The sequence below is a fragment of the Balaenoptera physalus genome (assembly GCF_965194825.1).
Source record: "Balaenoptera physalus genome assembly, chromosome: 14".
NCBI classification, from domain to species: Eukaryota; Metazoa; Chordata; class Mammalia; order Artiodactyla; family Balaenopteridae; genus Balaenoptera; species Balaenoptera physalus.
Genome location: NC_138893.1, coordinates 5,588,673 through 5,613,065, shown reverse-complemented (window position 1 = coordinate 5,613,065; position 24,393 = coordinate 5,588,673). Strand labels below are relative to the sequence as shown.

General features: G+C 44.3%; 3 protein-coding genes across 12 annotated transcripts in view; 1 reads left to right on the top strand and 2 right to left on the bottom strand.

The window, feature by feature from the left end:
• RASGEF1A (RasGEF domain family member 1A) overlaps positions 1-23,353 on the bottom strand; it is a 264,154-nt gene extending 240,801 nt beyond the window's left edge. The window contains exon 1 of the mRNA XM_082425593.1: positions 23,308-23,353. The gene's annotated coding sequence lies outside the window, so the exon portion shown is untranslated. The remainder of the gene's footprint in view (positions 1-23,307) is intronic.
• On the bottom strand, positions 2,799-23,428 carry HNRNPF (heterogeneous nuclear ribonucleoprotein F). 9 transcript variants are annotated; one of them, XM_082425613.1, is made up of 4 exons: positions 23,308-23,364; positions 22,914-22,981; positions 8,292-8,351; positions 2,799-4,242 (listed from the first exon to the last, which is right to left on the bottom strand). In XM_082425613.1, exon 4 carries the CDS (start codon positions 4,189-4,191, stop codon positions 2,944-2,946), a length of 1,248 nt encoding a protein of 415 aa, XP_082281739.1. In that variant the 5' UTR covers positions 4,192-4,242; positions 8,292-8,351; positions 22,914-22,981; positions 23,308-23,364; the 3' UTR covers positions 2,799-2,943. The 9 variants fall into 9 exon arrangements, with proteins under 9 accessions (XP_082281739.1, XP_082281736.1, XP_082281735.1 ...); XM_082425610.1 differs by lacking the exons at positions 22,914-22,981; positions 23,308-23,364 and adding exons at positions 10,290-10,433; positions 11,263-11,418; XM_082425609.1 differs by lacking the exons at positions 22,914-22,981; positions 23,308-23,364 and adding exons at positions 10,290-10,565; positions 11,263-11,414.
• LOC309643137 (uncharacterized protein) overlaps positions 11,436-24,393 on the top strand; it is a 135,890-nt gene continuing 122,932 nt past the window's right edge. For both annotated transcript variants that reach the window (XM_082425635.1, XM_082425634.1), the window contains exon 1: positions 11,436-13,251. The gene's annotated coding sequence lies outside the window, so the exon portion shown is untranslated. The remainder of the gene's footprint in view (positions 13,252-24,393) is intronic.

The following is a 24,393-nucleotide window of genomic DNA, read 5'->3' as shown; positions in this document are numbered from 1 at the left end:
TTCGGGTTTTGCTGCCCATCATGACAATTATGCTTACCTCACCATCTGATGATTGCCACCACCTGATCTCTGCCCTTCTGGAATCTTTTTATCCCTATTTTCTCCTACTGCCAACCCTGGCTGAGAGCTTCCATTAATGTCTCAAAATGCTGGTGCACCTCACTAGCACGTTATCGAATTTAGTGGAATGTCCTTGGATCCTTCCAGGAGAACATCTTTTAGCTGGTGTTTTTTTCTGGCCTTAAATACTAATCTTCTCTAGCATGCCCACCTGAGTCCCCCAACCCCCTTTCTCAACACCCAGCATCTCTCCCTCCTGTAGGCCATTGTCTCCAAGCTTCAAGGGTCAACTCTAGATTAGGATGGGCTCCAAGAATGCTTAGAATTTATATCCTGAGTCACAAGAGATGCCCCACATCAATCATTTTATACTCAACCCTCTGGCTCAGCATCCTCAAGATCCCCTTGTGTGCTACGGCTCCTGTTCATACATACTAATCAGGCCCTGCAGTTTCCTTCTGTGCCACACTCAGTCCTGATACTAGTTTTCTGAAACAGGAGTCAGTCATTTCCTTTAAGAGGCCAGAAATAGTAAAAATTCTGCAGGCCAAGGCAAATTTAAGTTTTCACAAATTTTTTTTTTTGATAAAACTAAAAAACTAAGTGCAGTATTTTGTACTACAGGTCTACTAATAAGAATGGAATTCTTTTGGGAGAGATTCTAATTAATCGGGGTTTCCTGCCATCAAATTGATTCAACTGGAAACTATTCTTAGCTCATGAGTTATACTATATACTAAATCATACGGCAGGCTGGATTTGGCTTACCAGCAGTTTGCCAGCTCATTCTTCAAGCAGACTTTGAGAGCAGATATTATCTTATCAACCACATACCTCAGGTGATGCCTCTGGATAAGTCTTCTAGTAAGAGGCACCGTAGCTACTGCTGCTGGCCCAGAAATTTGAGTCACTGTGGGATTTAAGGGCATCTAGCACATTCCCAATTTCCCACCCCAGGTTCTTGGAGCCCACTCCTTCCATATCTGAACCTCAAAATTAGCAAAGATCTACAGGGAATAAACGTACTCCTTGAAACTTCACTGTCCTATTAAGCCTTGGTCTTTTAATCACATCCTAGCCCTTGCCATCACAGGTTTCATGAACTCCCAGGTCTTCCGCCTGGGTTTCTCTGGGTCTTTCTCACAACCCAGATGGCCTTTGCTTCCCTACAGTGGACTGTCACTCATGCGATGAGCAGACTGTGAACACAGCCTAGAACAGATGTGTGGTCTCTGCACAACTCACCTGCCCCCCAATTCTCACACTATCCAGTCCTCTCAGTTGACCTTCCCAGTTCTGCCTCTGCCATTACTGGGTTATGCTGCTGCCCCATCTCCAGCCATCTGAGTCTGTAGAACACTAGTGGGAAGAATGGCAGGGTGGGGTTGTGAAGCCCGAAAAAGCCAGGAAAGGCCTAAGACTCTCCAACCTACCTAAAACCGTCAGAGGCTTGGCTAACACAGCAGTTTCTCCGTAAATGAGGCCAGTGCCTTAAAATGAAGATACCATACAAAGGTACTATTAATACTGGTGAAACTTGGATAACTGGGGTACATTGTATAGTTATTAAAGTGGGAAAATAAAGCTGGGAAAGTTAATAGCTATCAAGCAAAGTTCTTTTTAATAAACTTCATTCGCATTTTAAAGTCTTGACGGTTTTAGTGTACGTGTTAAGTTTAAAATGATGGATCGCTGTGTGCAGAGCTACCTGAAATTTGGAACTTGTTTCCAACTGCCAGACAGACAATTTTCTAGTAACAATTTGGAAATAGGTTTCTAACTTGAGAATATGCGTATCCTGCAATAACCAGTAACTGTAACCCAGCAGTGTGTGCTCTAGAAATAATCCTAAGTATGGAAGAAAGACTGTTTAAATCAGCACATCTTATATAAAAAAAAACCATAAAATTGTGGCTAATGACTCAATGTATGTAGCACGCAAAACTAAAAATCTCTAGCTATGAACAGGTGCCACCCGGCATAAAGCAAGGGAACAGGACATTACAAATGGCTGATGAACAGAACACAAGTCACAGGAAGATGGGACTGTAGGCTTCTATTCTCATACTCTGTAGTCACCATTTCCACTCATATATTTAATGTTTTTAAATCTGAATGTTTAATTTAGCCTCGTTTTAAGAATACAAGGGAAATCATACTGCTAAATTTTAAAATTCACACTGAAATGCAGTAGTAAAATGAAATTCTTCTCAACCACCCAATCATTTTGCTAGTTTTTGGTGAGTATATAGTCTGTGCCAGTCATTGTGAAAAAGTCTTTTTATTTTAAGAAAAAAATTTAGTTAACAAAAAAAATTTAACAAGTTTCACTTAGCAAAATACACCCAAAAGGAAATCACAGTACAAAGAAAGTTTTAAGTCAAGGCCTCACCAATTCCTACAGTATTAGTAATGTGTCTCAATTTTCAAAACTAACTTTTAAAAAGCTTAAACTTAACCTAAGAGATTTTAAATGAAAATAAACTAGAATGAACAAACATGAGAAATGTTCCTCTTTGAATTAGGGATCTAGCACCTTGAGTTTTCCAAAAAAGCACACCTCCCCAATGTGTTCACGATGATGTGGTGTAAAAGATCCACATTTAATGTACTTAAAACTACTTTAACTCAGATAACATCACTCCAGAAAGTACACTACCAAAATGTTGAGAAAAGCTGAAAATGGTTTTAGTTTACTCAATATAACATGCTAGAAGAAAGTTTGCATGAGAAAACACTGAAGAGGTAATTTTTTAATCCAGATTTTACAAACTCATGGTGCAAAATGGGTCCCCCAGCTTCCTCTAGAGTAATAACTGCTTTTCACTGCTTGTTGGCTGCCTGTGAAAATTTGATTGAAATAACTCAAAAGCTACTACAAAACTAGTCATATCCACCCATGCTGTTCTGGCCACCATAGCTAGCCGCCCCATAACAGCCAGTCACGGACTGGCTCTCAAGGCCACTGTAAGTGGACGGGGTTGACACCCCTATGCCTTGCATCATCTGGCTGCTATATGCCCCGTTGCTGGACCCTGTCGTGGAATTCAAGAAAAGTTCTATGTATCTGTGTTGCATGTTGGCCCTGTCCTTGGACATGGCCGCCACAGCTTCTTCGTGAGTGGCAAATTCGACATCAGCTTCGCCGGTCACTCTTCCATCAGGGCCAATCTCAATATGGACTCTCACTGGGTTGAGTGGAGAGAAGAAGTTGTAAATGTCGTTCTCCGTCGCTTTGTAGGGCAGCCCCCTCATGTGGACACAGTGTCCAGTGGTGCTCTGGACAGTGAACTCGCCATCTCCATACCTTTGGTCGTACATCCCAGAGAGACAGTAACTGAGGTCTCTTCCAAACAGGTCGGTGGTGAAGCCGTAGCCATCGCTGAGGCCACTGTACTCCTCATAGCCCCCGTAGCCTGCACTGTAGGCACCGGACCTCATCCTCTCCAGGCCCGCCTGCTTGACAATGCCGATATACCTTCTGGCTGTGCCAGGCCGGTCATAGGGCCCCGGCCGCTGCACTGACATGAACTTCAGAGGGGGATCCGAGTATGACCTAACTTCTTCCTGACTGCTCTTGAACACCTCAATATACCTGTGCCCTATTCTCTCCTTGTGCTTCCCTAGGGCCTTCTCAGCTAACTCCTGTGAGGCAAACTGCACAAAGGCTTCCCCTGTAATCTTGCCCTCGGGGTCCACAGGCAATGTGATCCCGTTTGGCACGATTTCCAACCCTGAGAAGAACTGAATGATTTCTTCCTTGGTGCATCCAAACGGGAGTCCTCGAAGTCGCACGAAACCATCATTGGCGGTGTCAGCACTGTTTGGACCACTGTGCTTCAACACCCAATCCATCTCGGTTCTGTGGGACTTGAACACCTCAATGTACCGATGTCCCATGCTTTCCCTGTCTTTTTTAAGGGCCATTTTTACATCATCTTCTGATTCAAGTTCAACAAAAGCCTCACCACTCTGCCTGCCTTCTCTAGTGTAGATAAAATGAACGCCTGCGACCCCATCATGAATTGTGCAGTCGGAGAGGAAATTCTGCACATCCTCAACAGAGCAGGACCAGGGCAGGCCACGGAGCTTGACTACAAAGCCTTCACCTCCCTCGGGGCCCAACATCATGGACACTTGACAGAGCAGACGTCAAACAAACTTGGATGCGGCTTTTTGTGGCTGAAAAGAAAGCAAAAACTACTTTACATAAATTTTCATTTAATATGTATAACAAGAATATACAGTAAATAGCTTCCATTTTACAGATGAGGAAGGATGAATGAAATTAAAGATGTTACAATACATGAGCAGAGATTCAATCCTACGTCTCCCCAAAAATAGTTACATTACTCACAGATAGACTGAAAATAACAAATTAACAAATTTAGGGGGTCTTAAAAAAAAAGAAAAAAGTGACAATGGAGAGTAAAATTTGAAGAGCAAAATAGTGATCTGGAAGCTTCAGTCAGTAAGACAAAATCTACAAATTCTTATGGTCAATTACTATGAGTTCTAGAAGGAAAGAGAAGAGAATGAATTGAGGCAACATTCAGAAATACTAAGAACTTGTCAGAACTACAGGAAGACAGATGAGCTGTACTGTTGCATTGCTGAAGTAAAAGGCAAGAGAGGGTAGGTGTGACCTGGTACTTTGAACACAGAAGTATTGGGCAGGGCATTTTCTTGTTTTATTTAGTCCATGTTATCTGTTGTGATGAAATTTGGTGGTTCATTTAAAACAGCTCTTGTGTGATTCTTCAACTACAAGCCATACATTTAACCAATTTGCCTGTTTGTGGCAAGACACTACAGAAGCAAAAAGATGTGACAAACACGGGCTATTTTAAATCACAATACAGAATAACATTTCCTGTGACACTGGGATGAACCAGAATCAGTGTTCTCATCAGCAACAATGCTGCAAGGATACAAGACAGCAATGGCTTCCAGAGCCTAAGGAAGTATCATTGTTCCTATTGTCAACTCAAACAAAACCTGAGTCAAGTGTGAGGTCAAATTAAGACATATCCAAACAAACAGATAAGTGCATCAGCAGAATATCAGTTAAGTGTGATGCAAATGTAAAAATCAAATTATATGCTTCTCAGTTTCACATATTAAAAAAGGATCAACTGGGAATTCTCTGGTGGTCCAGTGTTCAAGACTTGGCACTTCCACTGCCATGGCCCGGGTTCAATCCCTGGTTCGGGAACTAAGATCCTGTAAGCAGCACAGGGCGGCCAAAAAAAGAAAAGAAAAGAAAAGAAAAGCGGGGGAGAGGGGAAGATCATAAAACACATTATGGGGACTTCCCTGGCGGTCCAGTGGTTAAGACTTCGCCTTCCAGTGCAGGGGGTGAGGGTTCGATCCCTGGTTGGGGAGCAAAGATCCCACATGCCTCGAGGCCAAAAAACGTAAAACAGAAGCAATATTGTAACAAATTCAATAAAGCCTTTAAAAATGGTCCACATCAAAAAAAAAGGAAAAAAATCTTTTAAAAAACACATCATGTTGATCAATGTAACACACATATTTTGCTGTGTTTCATTGAGGGACTACAAAGGGAATGAACTCCTCAGTGTACAAGAGGCATGACAGGTGCCCTTCCTGACAGGGTGTCTGTCATGAAGTGCAAGTGGCATCTGACACCGAAGAGTCCAAACTGAAAGAGTAAAGGTCAAATCCATGTAAAGGGCTGTATTGTGAAGAGTAGAGGTTGAGTCATCAGATAGCAATATACACATAACAGAGAGACAATAAAAATACAGATAGGACCCAAACTACATTCTTAGTGATCAATGCTCAAAACGGGCACTAGTACACGGAAATTGTTTCATGAAAATTGTCATTTCACATCAACTGTAACACAGATGTAGCCGTTAAAGGTAAGAGCCGCCTTTTCAAGAAATCTGGGCACATTGGTCATTATGTAGAAAAAGATAAAGCAGAATCCTACCTCAGATGAATCCCAAAACTATCCCAGATGGAATGGGGTATTTACACTATTAGAGCAAAATAGGCAGATTTCTAAAAAACCCACAATTTAAACAAATTAGAAAGCATGAATGGTAAGTTAAGAAAAAGAAAAGTAAACTGCTAAGAGACACAGTGAAGCAAATTAGAACAAGATTTAGAAATTTATAAACAAGGAGTTGCTTCTTGTCATAGCTGAGCTTGTTACCTGTGGCTCTGCTCCGGCAACTCCACCTGCCCCAAGAAATCCCCATCTTCTCAAACTCTTCACAGAACACTATTTTCCTTATCAATTAAGGAGATTATCTCATTTCTAACCAACCCTGTAATATACACCTTCCCTGATACCAAGTTTGCCTCCAGCTACTTGCTGATTTGCTTTCCCTTTCAGTAAAATCTCATCCTCAAAAGGCCTCTACCCACCCCCACCATAAAAAGAAGGGCATGATTCACTCTGCCAAGGACCTCCACGGCAAGAAAGGAACATTTTTTTATCTCCATCCTTTCAGATCCCACAGCAGGATTTAACCATTCTCTCTGGAAATCCTTTCTCCCCGTGGCTCTTGGTTTTCCTGTTAATTCCTTAGGCACTCTGCCTCCCTGAGCCTTTCCTCAAGGTTCAACTGTACGCAATCACTGGCCCTTCTTTCTTTTTCTGCCCCCCCGCCCTTGTAGGCAGCCTCACCTGATCCTTATATGTCCAGGGCCAATTCTGGGCTCAGGAACCCAAGTTCCCAGCTTTAGGCTCCCTGAGGCCAAGACTAGTATACACAAACTCTACTCCATAGTACCACCTATGTACCACAAATGAACACAGCCTTTTTTCTGTAACTCTTCTATAGCAGCACCCTGGTCAGCCTTACTTGTCATCCAGAAGCTCTAGAATGAAACTAAAGTAATCCTTGAACAACTCCCAAGCCCTTAAATCCAATGAGCTCATCATTTCTTTGGGGGTCATCCCATTCTCCATCCTTATCCTATTCCTAACCCATACCTAAATTCTATTCAGTAACTCTTGACTCCAACAAGTAATAAAGGTTTCTCACATCTCTTCTCAGTCCCTAGCACACTGCTTGGCATTATGATTTGAATTATCAAATCATCATCTTCTTTGTGCATTGCCCTCATATCCCTTTCTACTTCCTCTTTCTTTCTAATCCCAGTACCAAAAGCCCTTTCCAGGACACATTCACATCTGATCCTTAAAACTTTTCCAATCCTTACTGCAACCTGATCTGTAGCTCTTTTAAAGTGACTTTATGTCACTCTCCTGTTCTAAGACCTCAGTGGCTTCCCACCACCTGGAACACAAACCATGGGGCTAAGGGGGCGCTCAGGCCTTGCAGCTCTGACCTGTAACACACACTCACATCACTTGCATTAAAAAAATATATATCCTCTTATTCCTGTATTTCTCTGTGCCTGGAGTGTGCCAGGCTCTCTGCTGCCTTGGGTGTGACACACGTGGTAATTATCTCTCCAAATATACTCCACCCAACCTTCTGTCTAGCTAAATCCCACTAATCCTTAAGGTCTCAGCTCAAATATACCACCTTTCCCATAAAATCTTCCTCTTCCACAAATTAAGTCTTACAGTTCTATGATCCCAGAGCATTCTAGGGAAACAAATTCATGATTTGTTTAAAACTCTTCAAAAATGCGCAAGAGCCTAGCAGGGACAGACTGATCTGTTCCGTAGGTCACTGTGGTCCCACCCCCAGCACAGCAGGCCCAAGATTAGCAAGAGATTAACTGATGGCCAGGTGGGGTCAACACCACCCTCTAGAATATGGCAGCCTGGTTAGGTTAAAAAAGACAAGCAGGGGGAAAAAATAAAAAAAAGACAAGCAGGAAGCATAAAAGAACACAGACATTTCACGTAAGGACTACTTAAAACGCCCAATATAAAACAATTATAAATGTTTTTTGTTTCAGAAAATAATGTTTCAAAAATAAAGTGACTTCTCCTCTAAAGGCAATGTGAGAGCACTCTTCCAAAACACCGATCTATATTTCTAATGTACATAATGCAATATCCTCATCTTTGCCCTCAGAATCCTCTACATTTGAATTCTTTGCAGACTTACAGTACTTAGAACATTAACACTTGAGAAAGTTAAGAGAGCTGGAGTTCTGCTCAACGTTAGATTTACAGCTAGTGAAAAAAAAATTTACTTCACACTCAAGAAAGTTTTCTGTGTCAATAAAATAAGTCAATTACAAACTGAGAAATTACTTTTCTTAAAATAGCTCACCTTACAGAACAGCGGGGGATGCCCACAGTCGAAGACACTCCAGGCAGGTAACGAACTGTCCTAAAAAAGAGCGATAAGGCCGTCTTGCCTCAGTGCCCCAGCACTCCCAGAGTGAGCACAGCCAGCGGTTCCCCGGCTGGGCTGGGCTGGGCTCCGGGCTCCGGGCTCCCTTCCTCCGGAAAAGCCAGAGCCCGGGCTGTGGGAGGCCGTTTACAAAACCGCGGGGCTGCCTTCAAGAAAGTGCACGCCCGCCCGCCCCCACAGCTTTGAGACGCTTCACCTCTTTCCTAGGGTAACGCCGAGAGTACCAGCCTGAAACTCTCCACTTGCCCTGAGAGACGTACTCAAAACGCGAGTTCTTTACACGAATACCTAAGCGCGCTAAGGCAATTTAAATATCGAGGGCGGGAGGGCACTATCGGGATGGAGCGGAGGCAAGGTCAGCGCGGTTCCGGGAAGCCGCGGGCGGGCGGGCAGGGGGCGAGGAGCTGCGGCGCCGACCCGCACAGGGGATCAGAGGCGTGGCCAGATTTTCACAGGGATGGGCTCCAGAGAAAGCTGGTTTGCTAGAGACTGTACCAACAGTATTTACAATTTACAAGCACCCCTGGAGGACTAGGTGGAGATACTCAAGATTTTCTTTCCTAGTTTTATGTGATAGCTTCACTTCTTGAGACCTAATGTATTTGGTCTAACATTAATCTTTTAACTGAGGAAGAGTGAGGGGAGGAAATGTTGAAATACGCTTTTCAATAGGAAAAACATCAGTACCATCAACCACAGCCACAGGACAAAGCTGTCCCCAAAATACTGTATGTCCAGCGAATTAAGTTTGAGAATTAAAGCACATTCTTAGTTTCAGAAACGTAGAACTGAGAAAGTCAAGTTAATTTCTGAGCCTGTTGTCTTAAGAGGTAATATCTGCCTTCCCTTATTAGCGTCCTGTAATTATTACACGAGATACTATTTTGGAGGAAAGACCTATATAAATGTAAAGTACTACAATTTAAGAAGTAACAGTTGCAAATTCTCTAGAAGAGGGTTTTCAAGAGGCTTCATCAACCGCCCCTCTCCTCTGCCCCCCAGAAAAGAGTGAAATCTAAAGGGTAGAACCCAGTCATCCTAACGGGCCGAACCCCTTCTGCCTCGGTTTATCCCTGCTCCTGGCTCATTCCAGTGTGGTCCGCACACCAACAGCTGAGGCGCCTCCGCGGGCACGCACACTCGGGGGCGGCCAGAAGCAAGGAAGCCGATTTTCACGAGACTGAACCGCGGCGCGCACACAGTTGAAGCGCTGAGGGGGAACACTGGTCGCCCACCCCCCCTCCCCGGCAGCACCCTGCAATCGCTGCTGGCGGCGGCGGCGGCTAACAAAATACTGCTCTCGGGTGCTGCAAGTGGAGACCGACTGAACTGAACGTACCGAAAGGGGGGACAACCAAGGATCTTGCGCGCGCGCGCACACACACACACCCGCAACTAGACTATGACGTAAGTGCGCACACGGACCACCCGAGGATCTTGTTAAAATTCAGATCCTAAAACAATAGATCTGGGCCGGAGTCGAGACTCAGCATTTCTAACAGGCTCCCAGGACTCCTGGGACGGTCTCCAGAACGTGCTCTTCCTCACTCTACTATACAGGTTAGGCAGGATTTAGTTCGGATCCAGGTGCACCAATCAAGATAAACAGGGCGCGCCTGAACGCACGGCTGATTAGGTTTCTCTAGGGAGCACACAGGGCGCTTTAAACTGCACCCGCACCGTCTCGAGAGACGGGAACTCGGCGGGTCCCCGGCTTCACCCCCTTTATTTGTGTTCCAGTGAGGCCTGAAGAGCATTTCGTCCCCATCTGTAAATGAATTTTAACCTACAGCTGGCAGCACTCAAACTGTTCTGGCTGTCTTAATCACTCAGAAAGTTCTACCTCTTAAATCACGGTCTGCGTGAGACCCCGCCTCAGGATTACGCGGTTGACTCTTTGGCCCTAAGACTTACCGCTGAAAGGAGCAGGACCGATTTCTATCTTCATGAAGCAAACGCGGTTCACAGCCAAAGGACCCCCAATTCCACCAGACGCTTAAAAACGCAGAGGATTCCGGGGAAAAGCCAGGTGCATCTCCTTTTGTTATTAACCTGAAACTGAAACTCAACTGGCTGTGGGGAAACGCTTCGAACGAGGCTTCAAAGTGCGCTCTCAAGATCGCGGGCCGGCAGGGGCGCGTCTGAGCGATTTCGGCGGGAAGCGCGGTATGGGTCCCGGACACCAGGCTCCTGGCGGAGGCACCGGGACAAAGTGAAGGGGTTCGCTCGGCCTCCACCGGGCGATCCGACAGTCTCGGGTCGGCCAAGCCCTACAGGAACGCGCGACAACAGGGCGCCCCATCCCCGGGCCTGGGCGGGGTCAGCGGGAGCTTCCGGGGCGGGGCGAGCTACGGGTGGGGGGAGGGAGGAGAGGCTTCCCGGGCTGCGCGAGTTGGGGGGAGGGGAAGGAGGTCACGAGGCTAAGGCTCCCCGAGCCCGGAGGTGGAGGGGAGCTCCCGGGGCAGGGGGACTCACTGGAGCGGCAGAAGGAAGAGGTTTCAGACCGGGGAAGGAGGCGGGAAGTGTTGGCGGCGAGGTGGGGAAGAGTTCTCCGGCCGGGCTTCCTGGAATCGCGGGGGGTGGGGGGGGAAGGGGAGGCGGAGCTCCCGAGTCAGAGGGGCTTCTAGGGGCTGCGAGGAAGAGTTCCCGGGACCCGAGGTCGGCGGTCGCCTTCCCGGGCTGGGGGCGGAGCTCCCGGGTCGGGTCGGGGGGACTTCCTGAGGCCGTGGGGTTGGGGGGGGAGGGGGAATTCCCGGGGCAGCGAGGGGGAAGAAAGAGTTCCGGGGGTAGGGGGGGCGGCTGTGCGGGAAGAGGTGGGGAAGAGTTCCCGAGACCCTCGGGGGTTGGGGGGAGTGCGGGCGGGGGTCGTCCGCTCGCTGCGGCTCACCACGACGGGTCCGGGGCCTGGAGTCCGGAAGGCCGGCGCGCGGGGCTGCGTCCCGGAGGCAGAGGCCGCGTGACTGGGAGGGCGGCGAGCCGGACGTGGGTCACGGGGCGTAAAGGAGGAAGTGCCACCGACGGGCCCGCCAAGATGTCACCAATGGAAACGCGTCCTGCAGGTGCGGCCCGCGCGGTCGGCCAAGGCAGGAAGTGGGAGGAGGAGGGAAGGAAAGCAACGAGGAAGACCGTTCTGAGTGAGCTCTCAGAAGTGCCAGGGTGGAGAAAAGTCCAGAGTACGGGCGGAGGGGAGGGGTGACCGGCACCACTCATGTGTAAGGAGAAACCATAAAATTTAAATTAAAAAAAAAAAAATCATCTCTGAAGGCAGGAAAGGATTCAGAATGGAAACTAATGAACAAAAGGTAGAACACGTCTTTGTGTATACAGTACCTTGTTTTGTAGATTTGGGCCTAGTCATGTAAATATTTTTGCACAATTTTAAAAAGATTAATTTTAAAACACGCAATTCTTAAACTTCATAACCTAACAGGCAGTTACATTTTATTAACTTTTGACTCCTAATTCAAATGAACTGGAAAACAATTATAAGGTAATTGCAGTAATCTTAGCAGTGACTGTATTTACATTAAGAAATGATAAAATTTTAGTTGTAGCTATGCTGCTGTGATTTTTTTTAAAGAAAGTCATTAGATATACATCTGATGCCTAGAATATGTTTCTAAATAATCTGACTGCAGGGAGTCGGAGTACGGATGAAACAACATGGGCCATGATTTAGTAATTATTGAAGCTGGGGGATGGGTATATGGAGTTTCATACTTTTGTCTCTACTTTTGTGTATGTTTAATACTTTTAGTAATAAAATTATCTAAGAGGAAAAACTCAATCTATTTACTCGAAATAACGAACAAATTACAGAATTTACAGGGAAAAGGTTCTAGGTGAGAATATGATAATGCAGCCTACAAAGCCAGACTGTGGGTAACTCGACAAGCACAATAGCCAGACATTCAACAAAATATCTCCAAGGGAGCACTTATTGAATAAAAGAAATTTAAGAGAATTATCAAGGATTCACAATGCATGGGACATATTTGGATCTTGATTCAAACAAATTGATCAACATTTATGAGACAATTTAGGAGATACTTGAACACTGATTTTACTTATGTCAGATATGATAGAATTGCAGTTATGTTTAAAAACAAAGGAATTAATTTTTAGAGATATTTTAAATACTTGTTTGTAGGTGAAATGGTGTGATGGCTGGGATCTGCTTCAAAATGATCTGATTCAAAATCCAGCCATCCCACAAAAAGTGAGAAAGACACTAAAAACTCATACACTCAAAAGAAATAAAACAATATTCTGAAGAAAAATTAAGCCACAAGATTGGCTTGCTTTTGGAAACAGTATCTCTATGGAAATGAGTATCTTGACTGCTTCATGAGCACTTATTTCACTTAAAATCCTCTTCAAAATACATTCTTGGTAATTTAAACGACTGGCATCCATTTTCTCACTTATTTTATTTGCATGTATTTGTTGCAGTTAAGTAGCGTTACATGTTCTTTCTTGGCTTAACTGGTTGGTGACACTGGCTAACTGGCTAGTCGAGTGTTAATAATTGATCAGTCATGATAGGGTTCCTGCCGGGTGAAGGAACAACATGTACAGAAGACACAGGGGAAAGTGTAATGCTGAGACAGAAAGCACCTCAGAACACCTGCAGCCAGCGGGGAGATCCACAAAAGGGGGAAGCAGAGTAAGATCCTCCAAAGCCCTGAAGGCCTGATTCGGTATTTTGGATTTTATTTACTCTAAGAGAAGATACTTAACTATTTCAAAATGGAATGTAGTATAGAGTTTTGCTTTTCAACAGAACAGTCTAGCTGCTCTCTGGAAAATGAATGATGGGAACAGATGCATGGAGACGGGATGGGAAGAAGTGAGACAAGTTTAGGAAGAAGTGATGGTACGTACCCTGCAACAAAAACATTGTGGTGGAAACTGAAGCATGTGAAAGGATTTGAGTGATGTGCAGTAGATAAAATTTACCCAATTTCAAGTCATTCATTAACCCAGAAATATTGTGCACTTACAAGATGCAGGTACTGTGCTAAGTCCACAGAACAGTGGACTAGGAAATCAATAAAGAAACAAACAAACGTATGACAAATTCTGAAATAAATAAGAAAACAGGGATTAACTCACATTGGGGTTCTGAGGAAGTGACATTTAAACAGATCAGAAGCATGAACAGGGGTGGAAATGTTAAACTTTCTCCCCCTGGTAAAAAGCTAAGGTTTAAAAGTGGAAGTTAGAAGACCATATTATTCTATTTTTCCTTTGTACATTACCTACTTATTTCCCCCAGATACTTGTTCAATATATAATGCAGCCGTTTGTCAGGATATGTTTTGGTGTTGGTTGCTTTGTAAAAATATTTTTATTTTATGGTGAATCCTTTTTTTTTTTTTATGGTGAATCCTTTTAATCTTTATATTCAATTCTTACTAAATTCAAAAAAGAGAATTTTAGGTATCGTTTCTGCTGCTGTCTGTTTTCCACTTGAGGAGCACACATGGGGTCTGGGGAAGAAGCAATTCCCAGTCATGGGACAGTATATGAGCAGAGCCCAGATTTCTATTTGTTATGGATGTTTTCCTGTTCTATTGGAAACTACACTAGAAACCTCAAGTCTCTTCCAACCCAGCAATTTTATGAAGTCCCAATTCAGTGGTTCTTAAACATTTTTTTGCTGTCAGGGACTCCACCTGAGAATATGATGCAGGTCTGGATCAACTTTTTAAAAAAGTATACCCCCCCACACACAACTGTACCTAAATTTTCAAACAGCTCATGCCTCTCAAGTGTGAGAACTCTGACCTAATTTGTACAACATACCAAGTTCAACACATAAAACTACCTAAGGGCTATTAAAGAAAAGAGAAGCTTTAAGATACAAAGTACTATATATAAAATAGATAAACAAGGTCCTAGTGTATAGCACAGGGAACTATATTCAATATCCTGTAATAAACCATAAATGGAATATGAAAAAGAATATATATATGCATAAATGAATCACTCTGCTGTACACCAGAAACTAACACAACATTGTAAATCAACTTAAAAAAAAGAGAAGCTATAGGTGGGGTGATTAAAATAAATGACATTTTAAATGTTCGTTGCTATTACTACATTTTTATCCATCAAAGAAAATATAATTTGTAAGCAATAGGAAAGCTGTTTTCCATCATCTTTTAGCTATTAGGCTCTTTAGCTTACTGTAGCTAAGTCTGGGGTAATAATACACAGTTTTCCTCTGTTTATTTCTCAAAAGCTGTGTTAACTAAAAAGCAAAAATAGTGTAATGTTAGGTAAATTATGTCTATAATGCTTGTACTGAAATTAACACAAGGGACAAATTATTAGCCACCATAGAACAAGCAGTCATTGCTCTGTATTACTGATTGCATTAGTGACTCAAGAATCAAGATCTAAAGTTACAACAGAAAAAAAAGTATCAGGTGGGGTGTTCATAAAAAGAAACCTCCAGGGACTTCCTTGGTGGTTCAGTGCGTAGCACTCTGCGGATCCAAGTGCAGGGGGCTGGGGTTCGATCCCGGGTCGGGGAACTAGATCCCACATGCATGCTGCAACTAAGTCTGCATGCCGCAACTAAGGCCCGGTGCAGTCAAAATAAATAAATAAAATAATTAATTTTTAAGAAAAAAGAAAAAGAAACCTCCAGTGTTAAAGATAAAAATCTGTTCTCCCCAACTGAGGGAAATATTTCATCATCTGTATTAATGAATGCCCACAGCCCCTTCAGAAGGCCTAGAGCTTCCTCTTGGGTCTTGGTGGAAAGCTGACATCTTGTCAGGTCCCCTGCAGCTGCCATAGGAGTGGAGGCAGCTGTAGCTCCTTGTGCTCCATGTTTGCTGCTCAGGGGACCATAGCACACTGCCCCGGGGTGGCGGGGGGGCGGGTGGGTAGAGAACAGAGCCAAGAGGAGGAAAGGAACTCGACAATGTACTTGAGAGGGGTTCCAGCACCAGAATACCACAAACCGGACAACGGCTTAGAACAGCAGACAGTTTTCTGGGAACAAGAAGTACTGTACAAAACTGTAAATATTTTAACAGAAAAAATAACAAGCACTCTCAGATACTTGATTACAGAATAAAAAACTTTCCAGTGCTAAAAATTGAGTTTTGAATTTATAAAGTTAGTAATGAATTGAAAGAAAGGATAGTGGCTTGGAAAACCAAGTGGAAGAAATAGCTCAAAACAAAGAAAAAAAACCCAGAAACAATGAGGGGAAAAAGATGAATTTCAGAGGAGTAAGAGATAACATGAGACAGGAGAAACAACATGTGAATGATAGAAATTCCAGAAGAAGAAAAAGACAAAATGGAGGTGAGAACAGATAAAGAATGGAAGGAAACTTTCCTGGCTTAAGATAAACTCAGTGGTGTAGTTCCCAACAGATACTTTGAAAACACACAACCCAGGCATACGATGGTAAAAAAAAATTTAAAGTACAGAGAAAAAGTGCTTTGGAAAAAGAGCAAGTTAGGTACAAAGGATAAAAATATGGTACCAATAGCCACACATTACTACGAAGCACTCGAAATGTGGCAAGTACAAACTGAGATGTGCCCTAAGTGATAAAATTTAGTACATATAAAGTGAATTGCAGGGAATTCCCTGGCAGTCCAGTGGTTAGGGCTCTGCGCTCTCACTGCCAAGGGCACGGGTTCGATCCCTGGTGGGGGAACTAACATCTCACAAGCCTCTCGGAGCAGCCAAAAAATATTAATAATAATAATTTAATTTAAATTTAAAAAATTAAAATGAATTGCGAACATCAAAAACAAGAACCTCAAACCTCAACTTCAAAATACTGATTACATATTGAAGTGATACTTTGGATGTGTTGAACCAATCACAATATATATTAAAATATACTAAATTAAAATATTAAAACATTTTCCAACACATTCTATATACAAGGCCAGTATTAATTACCCCCTGTTATGGGCTGAACATTGTGTCCCCAAAATTCACATGTTAAAGTCCTAACCCCAGTACCTCAGAATGTGACCAGGTTTGGATATAGTCTTTATATAGGTAATTAAGTTAAAAATGACATAATTAAGATGGGCTGTATTCCAACATGAAGAAGGGGAAATTTGGACACAGATAAGCAGAGGGAAGACAGCCATCTATAAACCACAGAGAGAGGTCTGGAACATATCCTTTTCCTCAAGCTTCTTAGAGGGAACCAAACCTGCTGACACCTTGATGTAGGACTTCTGGTCTCCAGAACTATGAGACAATAAATTGTTTAAGTAACCAAGTCTGTAGGACTTTGTTATGGTATCCCTAGCAAACTAATACACTTGTAGATATCAAAACCAGACAGACATTGCAAGATAACCCCTTATGAGTATAGACACAAAATCCCAACAAAATACTAACAAACTGAATCCAGCAGCCTGTAAAAAGGATTATACACCATGACCAAGTGGGATTTATCCTAGGAATGCTTAAGAATGCTTAAGGGTGTTTCAACATACGAAAAGGTACTGGGCCATCTGCAGCCACAAGGATAGACCTAGAGATTATCTCACTAAGTGAAGTAAGCCAGACAAGAAAGACAAATATGATATCGCTTATATGTGGAATCTAAAAACAAAACAAAAACAAGTAACTTATTTACAAAGCAGAAAGAGACAGACATAGAAAACAAACTTATGGTTACCAAAAGGGGGGGAAATTAGCAAGTCGGAATTAACATATACACACTCCTGTATATATAAAATAGATAACCAACAGGGACCTACTGTATAGCACAGGGAACTATACTCAATATTTTGTAATATACTCTAAGGGAAAAGAATCTGAGAAAGAATACACATACGTATAACTGAGGCACTGTGCTGTACACCTGAAACTATTATATATTGTAAATCAACTATACTTCAATTTAATTAATTAAAGAAAGAAAATATACTGAAATTAGATAGTGGTGATGGTTTTTACAACTTTGTTACAAAAAAAAAAAAAAAAAAGCACCTCTGAACTGTACCCTTTAAAAAGGTGAACTATATGGTATGTGAATTACATCAAATATTAAAAAATTTTAAAAATCATTCATATCATAATTCTATTGGACAGCACTATTCTAACCAAATATTCATGTAAAGCAGAAGAGACCTCAATTAGGGGAAGATGAAGAATGGAGATGTCAATGATGGACCATCTTTGCACGTAGATAAACTTAAAAGGAGAGAGTGTGGTAGGAATTTGTAAAATATTTATACTATATGAGGATTTTTGTAAAAGGCATACTGTAAGGGAAACATAATAGTTTAGAATTTTTTTCATTCTTGTCATTTTTTTCCCCTTAAATGATTATCGCTTTTTGTGTCCTGTTTAAGAGACCTTTTTCCTAGCCCAAGGCCATATGGATATTTTTTAACTTAAAGCTCTGTTGTTTCCATCTATGTTTTTTAACATTTTGATCTACAATAAACTTGGAATTGATTTTCCAAGAGTTTTAGAATTAGTTCATCAAGTTTCACAGGCTAATTTCACTCATGAACTCACATGAAAAATTCCTAAATAAACATTAGCCAACCAAATCCAGCAATACACAAAGCTATTTAATACATGACCAAGTTGGATTTATTCCAGGACTGCAACTGTAATTCATCATTTCAAAGTCAATCACTGATACTGTCACATTAACATACTGATGAAGGTAAAATGTGGGCTAACTAAGAATTTTTCATGTTTCTAAGAAATACCCTAAATAACAGAAGAAAAATAGACATGGATGAATTGTCTTTACACTGGCAGTAAGGAAAACTTTCCTGACCATGACTCAAACCCCATAATACAGAAAAATATACAAACACACACACGCAAACAAAACAACCTAAACCCTCTTATGCATGGCTAAAAACACCATAAGCTAAGCAAAATACCAATGATAAAATGGGAAAGACATTTGCAATTTATTTCCCAAAAGTGTTAATACCCTTAAGGTACATAGAGCGCTTCTAAAGAGAGAAACAAAAAGTCCAACAATCCAAAAAAGAAAATGGGCTACAGGTAAGGACACTTGACAGAAAAAGGAATGCCTTTAAAAACAAAAAGATGCTCAACATCACCATGCAAGATAAATTAGAATTTTAAATGAAACAACATTTAAAATACCTATCACACTGGCAAAAATACAAAAGTTTGATAACAAACCCGCTTGGAGAGGCTGTAGATCAGCAGACACTCTCAGATACTGTTTGTGGAAATATTAAATGGTTCAACCCCTAATGACCAAGAAAGTGAAAATACGCCTGCAGAGGCTATCCATTGCAGCACAACCCAATTGCCCATCACTAGAGATCCAGTTGAATAAACTTTGACGGATCCACCTAATGAAGTATTAGGCCTTAAACCAAGGAAGCCAAAGACCACTGAAATTGTGTCAAGAAAGGAACCAATCTGAAGGGCTCCCACTGGCCAAAAATTGAATTGGAGCATCAAAGAGAATAAAAGCTACAGTGGATTAAAGCACACCCTATATGTTAAAATCCATGACTTCATAATGATACCAGAAAAATTAGTGTCTAAGGATTCAATTCATTATTCTGGATATGGATACTAAATATAAAAAAGGAATCAGAAACTTAACCTGCCTTTTATAAAGTACATCTTAATCAAATGATTAACAAAGAAAATTTCCTCTCTACAGAAGTACACCTGCTAATAACTGAGAAGGAATATTGAATTAAAACATCACTGATCTGGAAACAATCAACAAAACAATGCGTTTAGAGAACGAACATCAACAGCTGCTAACATCACAAAGAAGAACACCAACCAATATGTGCCTCTGACAGGAGTACACAGCACCTCCCATGCAGTATTTCAAAATAAAATCTCAACGGAATCAGGACAGCCTGTAAAGGATAACTACCATTTTACAGGAAACGCAGAGGACAGAGATTCAAACACCACCATGGGAATGCAGTCAGAAAAACCCAGAGTGTGGGGAAGGAAACCTACGTGACACACAACCTGATTTGTTCAAAGAAAAAACTTTTAAGAATAGAGAACCTTTAGATCGTCACTGTCTAATAAGGTAGCCTCTTGTCATACTTGACATGAGGCTGGTACAAATTGAGATGTGCTATAAAATAAGCACACACTGGATTTTTTTTTTTAATTAATTTATTTTATTTTTGGCTGTGTTGGGTCTTCGTTTCTGTGCGAGGGCTTTCTCTAGTTGCGGCAAGCGGGGGCCACTCTTCATCGCGGTGCACGGGCCTCTCACCATCGCGGCCTCTTCCGTTGCGGAGCACAGGCTCCAGACGCGCAGGCTCAGCAGCCGTGGCCCACGGGCCCAGCCGCTCCGCGGCACGCGGGATCCTCCCAGACCAGGGCCCGAACCCGCGTCCCCTGCATTGGCAGGCAGACTCTCAACCACTGCGCCACCAGGGAAGCCCCACACACTGGATTTTGAAAGCTTAGTTCAAAAAAAAAAAAAAAGCATGAAAAATATAATTTAAAAATTTACTGGGGAAAAAAAAATTTATTGGGGGACTTCCGTGGTGGCGGGCGCAGTGGTTAAGAATCTGCCTGCCAATGCAGGGGACACAGGTTCGAGCCCTGGTCCGGGAAGATCCCACATGCCGCAGAGCAACTAAGCCTGTGCGCCACAACTACTGAGCCCGCGCTCCTCAACAAGAGAAGCCACCACGATGAGAAGCCCGCACACCACAACAAAGGGCGGCCCCCGCTCACCTCAACTAGAGAAAGCCTGCGCACAGCAACGAAGACCCAACGCAGCCAAAAATTTAAAAAAATAATAAATTAATTATAAAAATTACATGATGAAGTGATTATTTTGGGTCTATTTTAGATATATAACATGTTAAACTAAATTATTAAAGTGAACTATGCTCCTTTTTATCAGAAAATGTAAAATTATGTGGCTTGCATTATATTTCTGTTGGACAATGCTGCTGTGTCTTAAAACATAACTTGAGAGCTATATATCTACTAAACATATAATGACCTTATTCGGATCCCAAATCAAACCAACCAGCTAAATAAAAATATTTATTACACAATCGGGTACATTTGAACCCTGGGTATTTGATGATATCAAGGAATTACTATTTCTTTAGGTGTGATAATGGTATTGTGGTTATATTTTAAAAATCCTTAGAAATACAAACAAACAGTTAAAATAAACCAGGCTGGTCTAAGATGAACCTGGTTCTCCCTTTGCCCAGTCTTTTGTCTTTCACAAGAATCTTTGCTCAGGGCAACTAATTAGGGGCAGGGGCCCTGGCAGAGGACTGTCCCTGTCAGATAGACCTGAGTTCCAGTCCCAACTGTGTCCCTAGGACACATCTGCATGATGGGAATACAGTAATACCTCCTTGTACACTGGTCACGAGCACGTGATTAGAAAATGTGGTCAAACACCTAGCTCTGTCTGTGGATCCAGTAAGGGTCAATTAATGTGTTTCTACAAAGAGCCTGAGAGCCAGAGCTCAGACTGGAGAAGGCAGGTTGGTGGTAAAGTCACCTCTGCAGAAGGAGGCCCCCTCCCATTTCTGTACCCCCTTCAGGCACCTACTCCAAAGGGCACGCACCACGTGTCTCCACTCTCCCTCAGTTTGGGCCATATTCAAGGACTAACTCTCCTCCTAATCAATCCTTTCCGTTAAATCAATTCACATTTTTATTCGAGTTATTTTGTTTAAAGGAGCCTTGTAACAATACTCAAGTGAAAACCAGCCACGTGCCAGTTAAAACAAAAACAAAAAGCAACTACTACAAAAAGAATGTTACTAAAAGACAAAACTAAAAATAAAAAGGAGACCGTAATATGGAAATCATAAACCTAATTAATTTACAGAAATGCATATAGGAAGATGAGATCCCCAAGGGAAAGGCTGGACCTGCTTAACACCAGTTATAAAGCAGTCTCTCTTAATGTTCATTGAGAGCAGAAATTTACTCACTTGAAAATTAAAAAATCTTGTCTAAAAATTAGCACTGAAAACATCACTTTTCACTGATAGACCCTAACATTTTTGTCTAACCGGAGAACTCGAGATATTTTCATTCTTACTAGAAATTCAAAAACAAATAGTTAACTTTTAAAAACGTGACTAAAAGTAAGAGTGAGAATTATATTAAGATCGATAGTTTCGATGATGTCCTTCACTAAAAGATTATTTGCAGCCTTCCACTCTCCGGGTTCCACGAGGGTCCGACCAGCCGAGGCCCGCCCCTAACGTCTGCCGCCCGGGGCCCCTCCCCCACCTCCACCGCCGCCCGACCCAGGCGGTTCCGGGAAGAAGTCGCTCGTGGGCCCCCCGGAGCCTCGAGAACACTTGTGAAGCATGCTGGTTCGTCAGGGCCTCAGGGGAAAAAAACTGCCGCGAAGGGCGTCCCGCGGGACGCGCGGGGCTCGCCGGTGGCCGGGGAAGGGGTCGGGGGGGCTCGCCTGGGCCTGGGGTTGTCTGGCGGGAACCTGTGGGGGTCCTCCTAGAGACCCTTTAAGGTACACATTAACGGGGAGGGGCTGCAACCCCCAAGCGATTACGTAAAAGACCGGGGCCCAGGGCCGGTCGGGTCCCCGAGACTCGCGCGGCCTCCCCCAGGCCGCCCGGCACCGCCTTCCGTGAGCCACGCGGGAACAGGGCGGCGGAGGCGCGGCGCGAGCGCCGGCTGCGTCCAGAAGTTTCTTGGGCGCAGTCAAGAATCAGCAAAAGTACGTTCAAAGATAAAAGCAGCACAGGACAAGGAAAAAGAAATGGCCGAATTAAGTTCGCTCAGCAGAAATGTGGTCGTCAAAGACAACGAGAACCAAAGAGTTTCAGCCAAAATACAGACACGATACCTCTGAGAGCAGGAGAGAAATGCAGACAAGGGCTCAGGGCACACACGCCGCACAGAGAGAAAGAAAAGGCCGCAAAGCTCGAAAGTGGAGGCTCGGAGAGCGGGAACGTGGGAGGGGGGAGGAGTCAGGTACCCAACCAGTCTTGTGCAACTCGCGGACGCGTTCAGCCACGTGAAAGTACCGCTTTCATTTTAAAATGAACCCCCTCGCACGGTCGCCTGGTTTTCTCACCCTACTCCTGGCAGGGGCGCTCGGCTCTGCTCCCTCAGGAGTCCGCACGAGGCTCTCCTTCCCTTCGTCGCTTCGGACTCTGCCTCCCCGACCCCAAATCCCAGCCCCGCGGTCCAGTCCCGGAACATAAGGCCCTTGACCTCAGACCCACCTCCCCTAAGCCCAAAGCTTAGCCCCGCGGTCCCCACCCTCAGTGGGCCGGGTCCCCGCGTTCGGTACCCAGTCGGTCCCCGGGTGTATGGCCCCTGACCTCAGATCCCACCTCCTCCGACCCCAAATCTCAGCCCCGCAGTCCCCAACCCCCAGTAGGCCCAGTCCCTAATCGGTCCAGGGTGTGCGGGCCTTCACCTCCGATCCCGCCTCTCCTGACCCCCAAATCTCAACCCCTCGGTCCTCCATGCTAGGGGCCGCATTCCCCGGCCGCTCCCCGGTATGCGGGCCTCGGACACGCCGCCCGTCCCACCCCTCACCTCGGGCTCCAAGTCTCCACGCCCCCGCTTTTCTTCACATCCGGCACCTCGGTCGTCCCTCTGAGCACCTAGAGCAGGGTGGAACGCGGGGGACTTGGCAGTTGTAGCTGAGGCAGTTGAGGCTTGTTTACCATCACTATGGAAACCCCTGGCAGCGCGCCCCGGGAGAGGGCCCCCCGGAGAGGCGGGGTCAGGCGCGCGGCGGGCCCGAGGCCACAACTCCCGTCCGTCGTGCGCACGCGGCGCTTCCGGAAGACCTTCAGCTCTCGGAGTGCCCTGCCCTCCCTCGGCCCTGCGCCCAAGCACCCGGGAACAGCAGCCCCAGGAACCCGCACCCCCGGCCCGCTCCCGGCTGCCAGCGTAACCGCGGGCCGGTTTCCCTGCAGAACCCTACCTTTTTCTCCAGGAAGACGCGGCGTAGTTCCACTTCCAAGACGGAGCCGGAAAAACGCAAAGACCACGGCGGGGCGGGGTCTCTGAGGCGGTCGTCTGTGGGCGGGGCCGCGAGGGCGCATTGTGACGCTCCCGGAGCGGAGCTAGGGATTGGCCGGCCAGGAGTAGGGCGGGGCCAGGGCCTGAGGACCGGAGGCCCTGCGGGAAGGGGAGGGGTGGGACGTGGGCGAGCCGTGGTCGGGGGAGGGGAGGAATTGTGGGGCACGGCTGAACCTCTGAGGATACTGAGTGGGAGAGTCCCCCAAACAGTGATCCCAAAGGACCCCTGGATTGAAGACCAGGGTGACAGAAGAAAATGAGAGTCATTTCCGGACGAGAGTGAAGAAAGAGGGAACCGGGAACATCGAAGACCGATAAAGGCGGCTCCGAGGGCAGGGTTTAGGGAGGGATTAGCAGGTTGACTGAGGTTGCTTACGTGACTATCACTTGGGCTGAGAAGCCCCAAGGTTTCTGAAGGTGACCCTCAAGACGCCGAGGCGATGCACAGTGTTCAGTCAGAGCCCCGAGCCGACTGGCTGGATGGTAGCTGAAATGGCTACCCTGCCTGAGGCAGTGGAACAGATTCTGTAATGTGTTCTGGGATTAATAATTCTTACCATTTTATTTTTGGAGTCTCCATAAAGAGGAAGATATAAAGGTACTCACCACTGGTGAAGCAGAAGATTATTTTTTAAATCACCAGTTAAATTAAGGGGGTGCTTGGAATAGGGCCAGATTATGAATGGGCGACTATAGTAAAGGAAGGAGCAGTTTGTCAAAAGAAGCTGATTCCAGGAAAAAAAAAAATGGGAAGAGTAAAAGGAGGAGGTGAAAATGTACTAGAAAACTGATGAGGCATAATTTCAGAGAACAGGTCCTACAAAAATCAAATAGGTATTCATAAGAAACCCAATGACTCCATCACAACTCAGGCTGTAGAAAAGTCTGTTTCTGGAGAGAAAATGCAAGTGGCTAATCTGAGGCAAATATTCAAATTATATCCCCCCCCCCCAAAAAAAAAGACTTCAGAATTTAGGGACTGAAACCA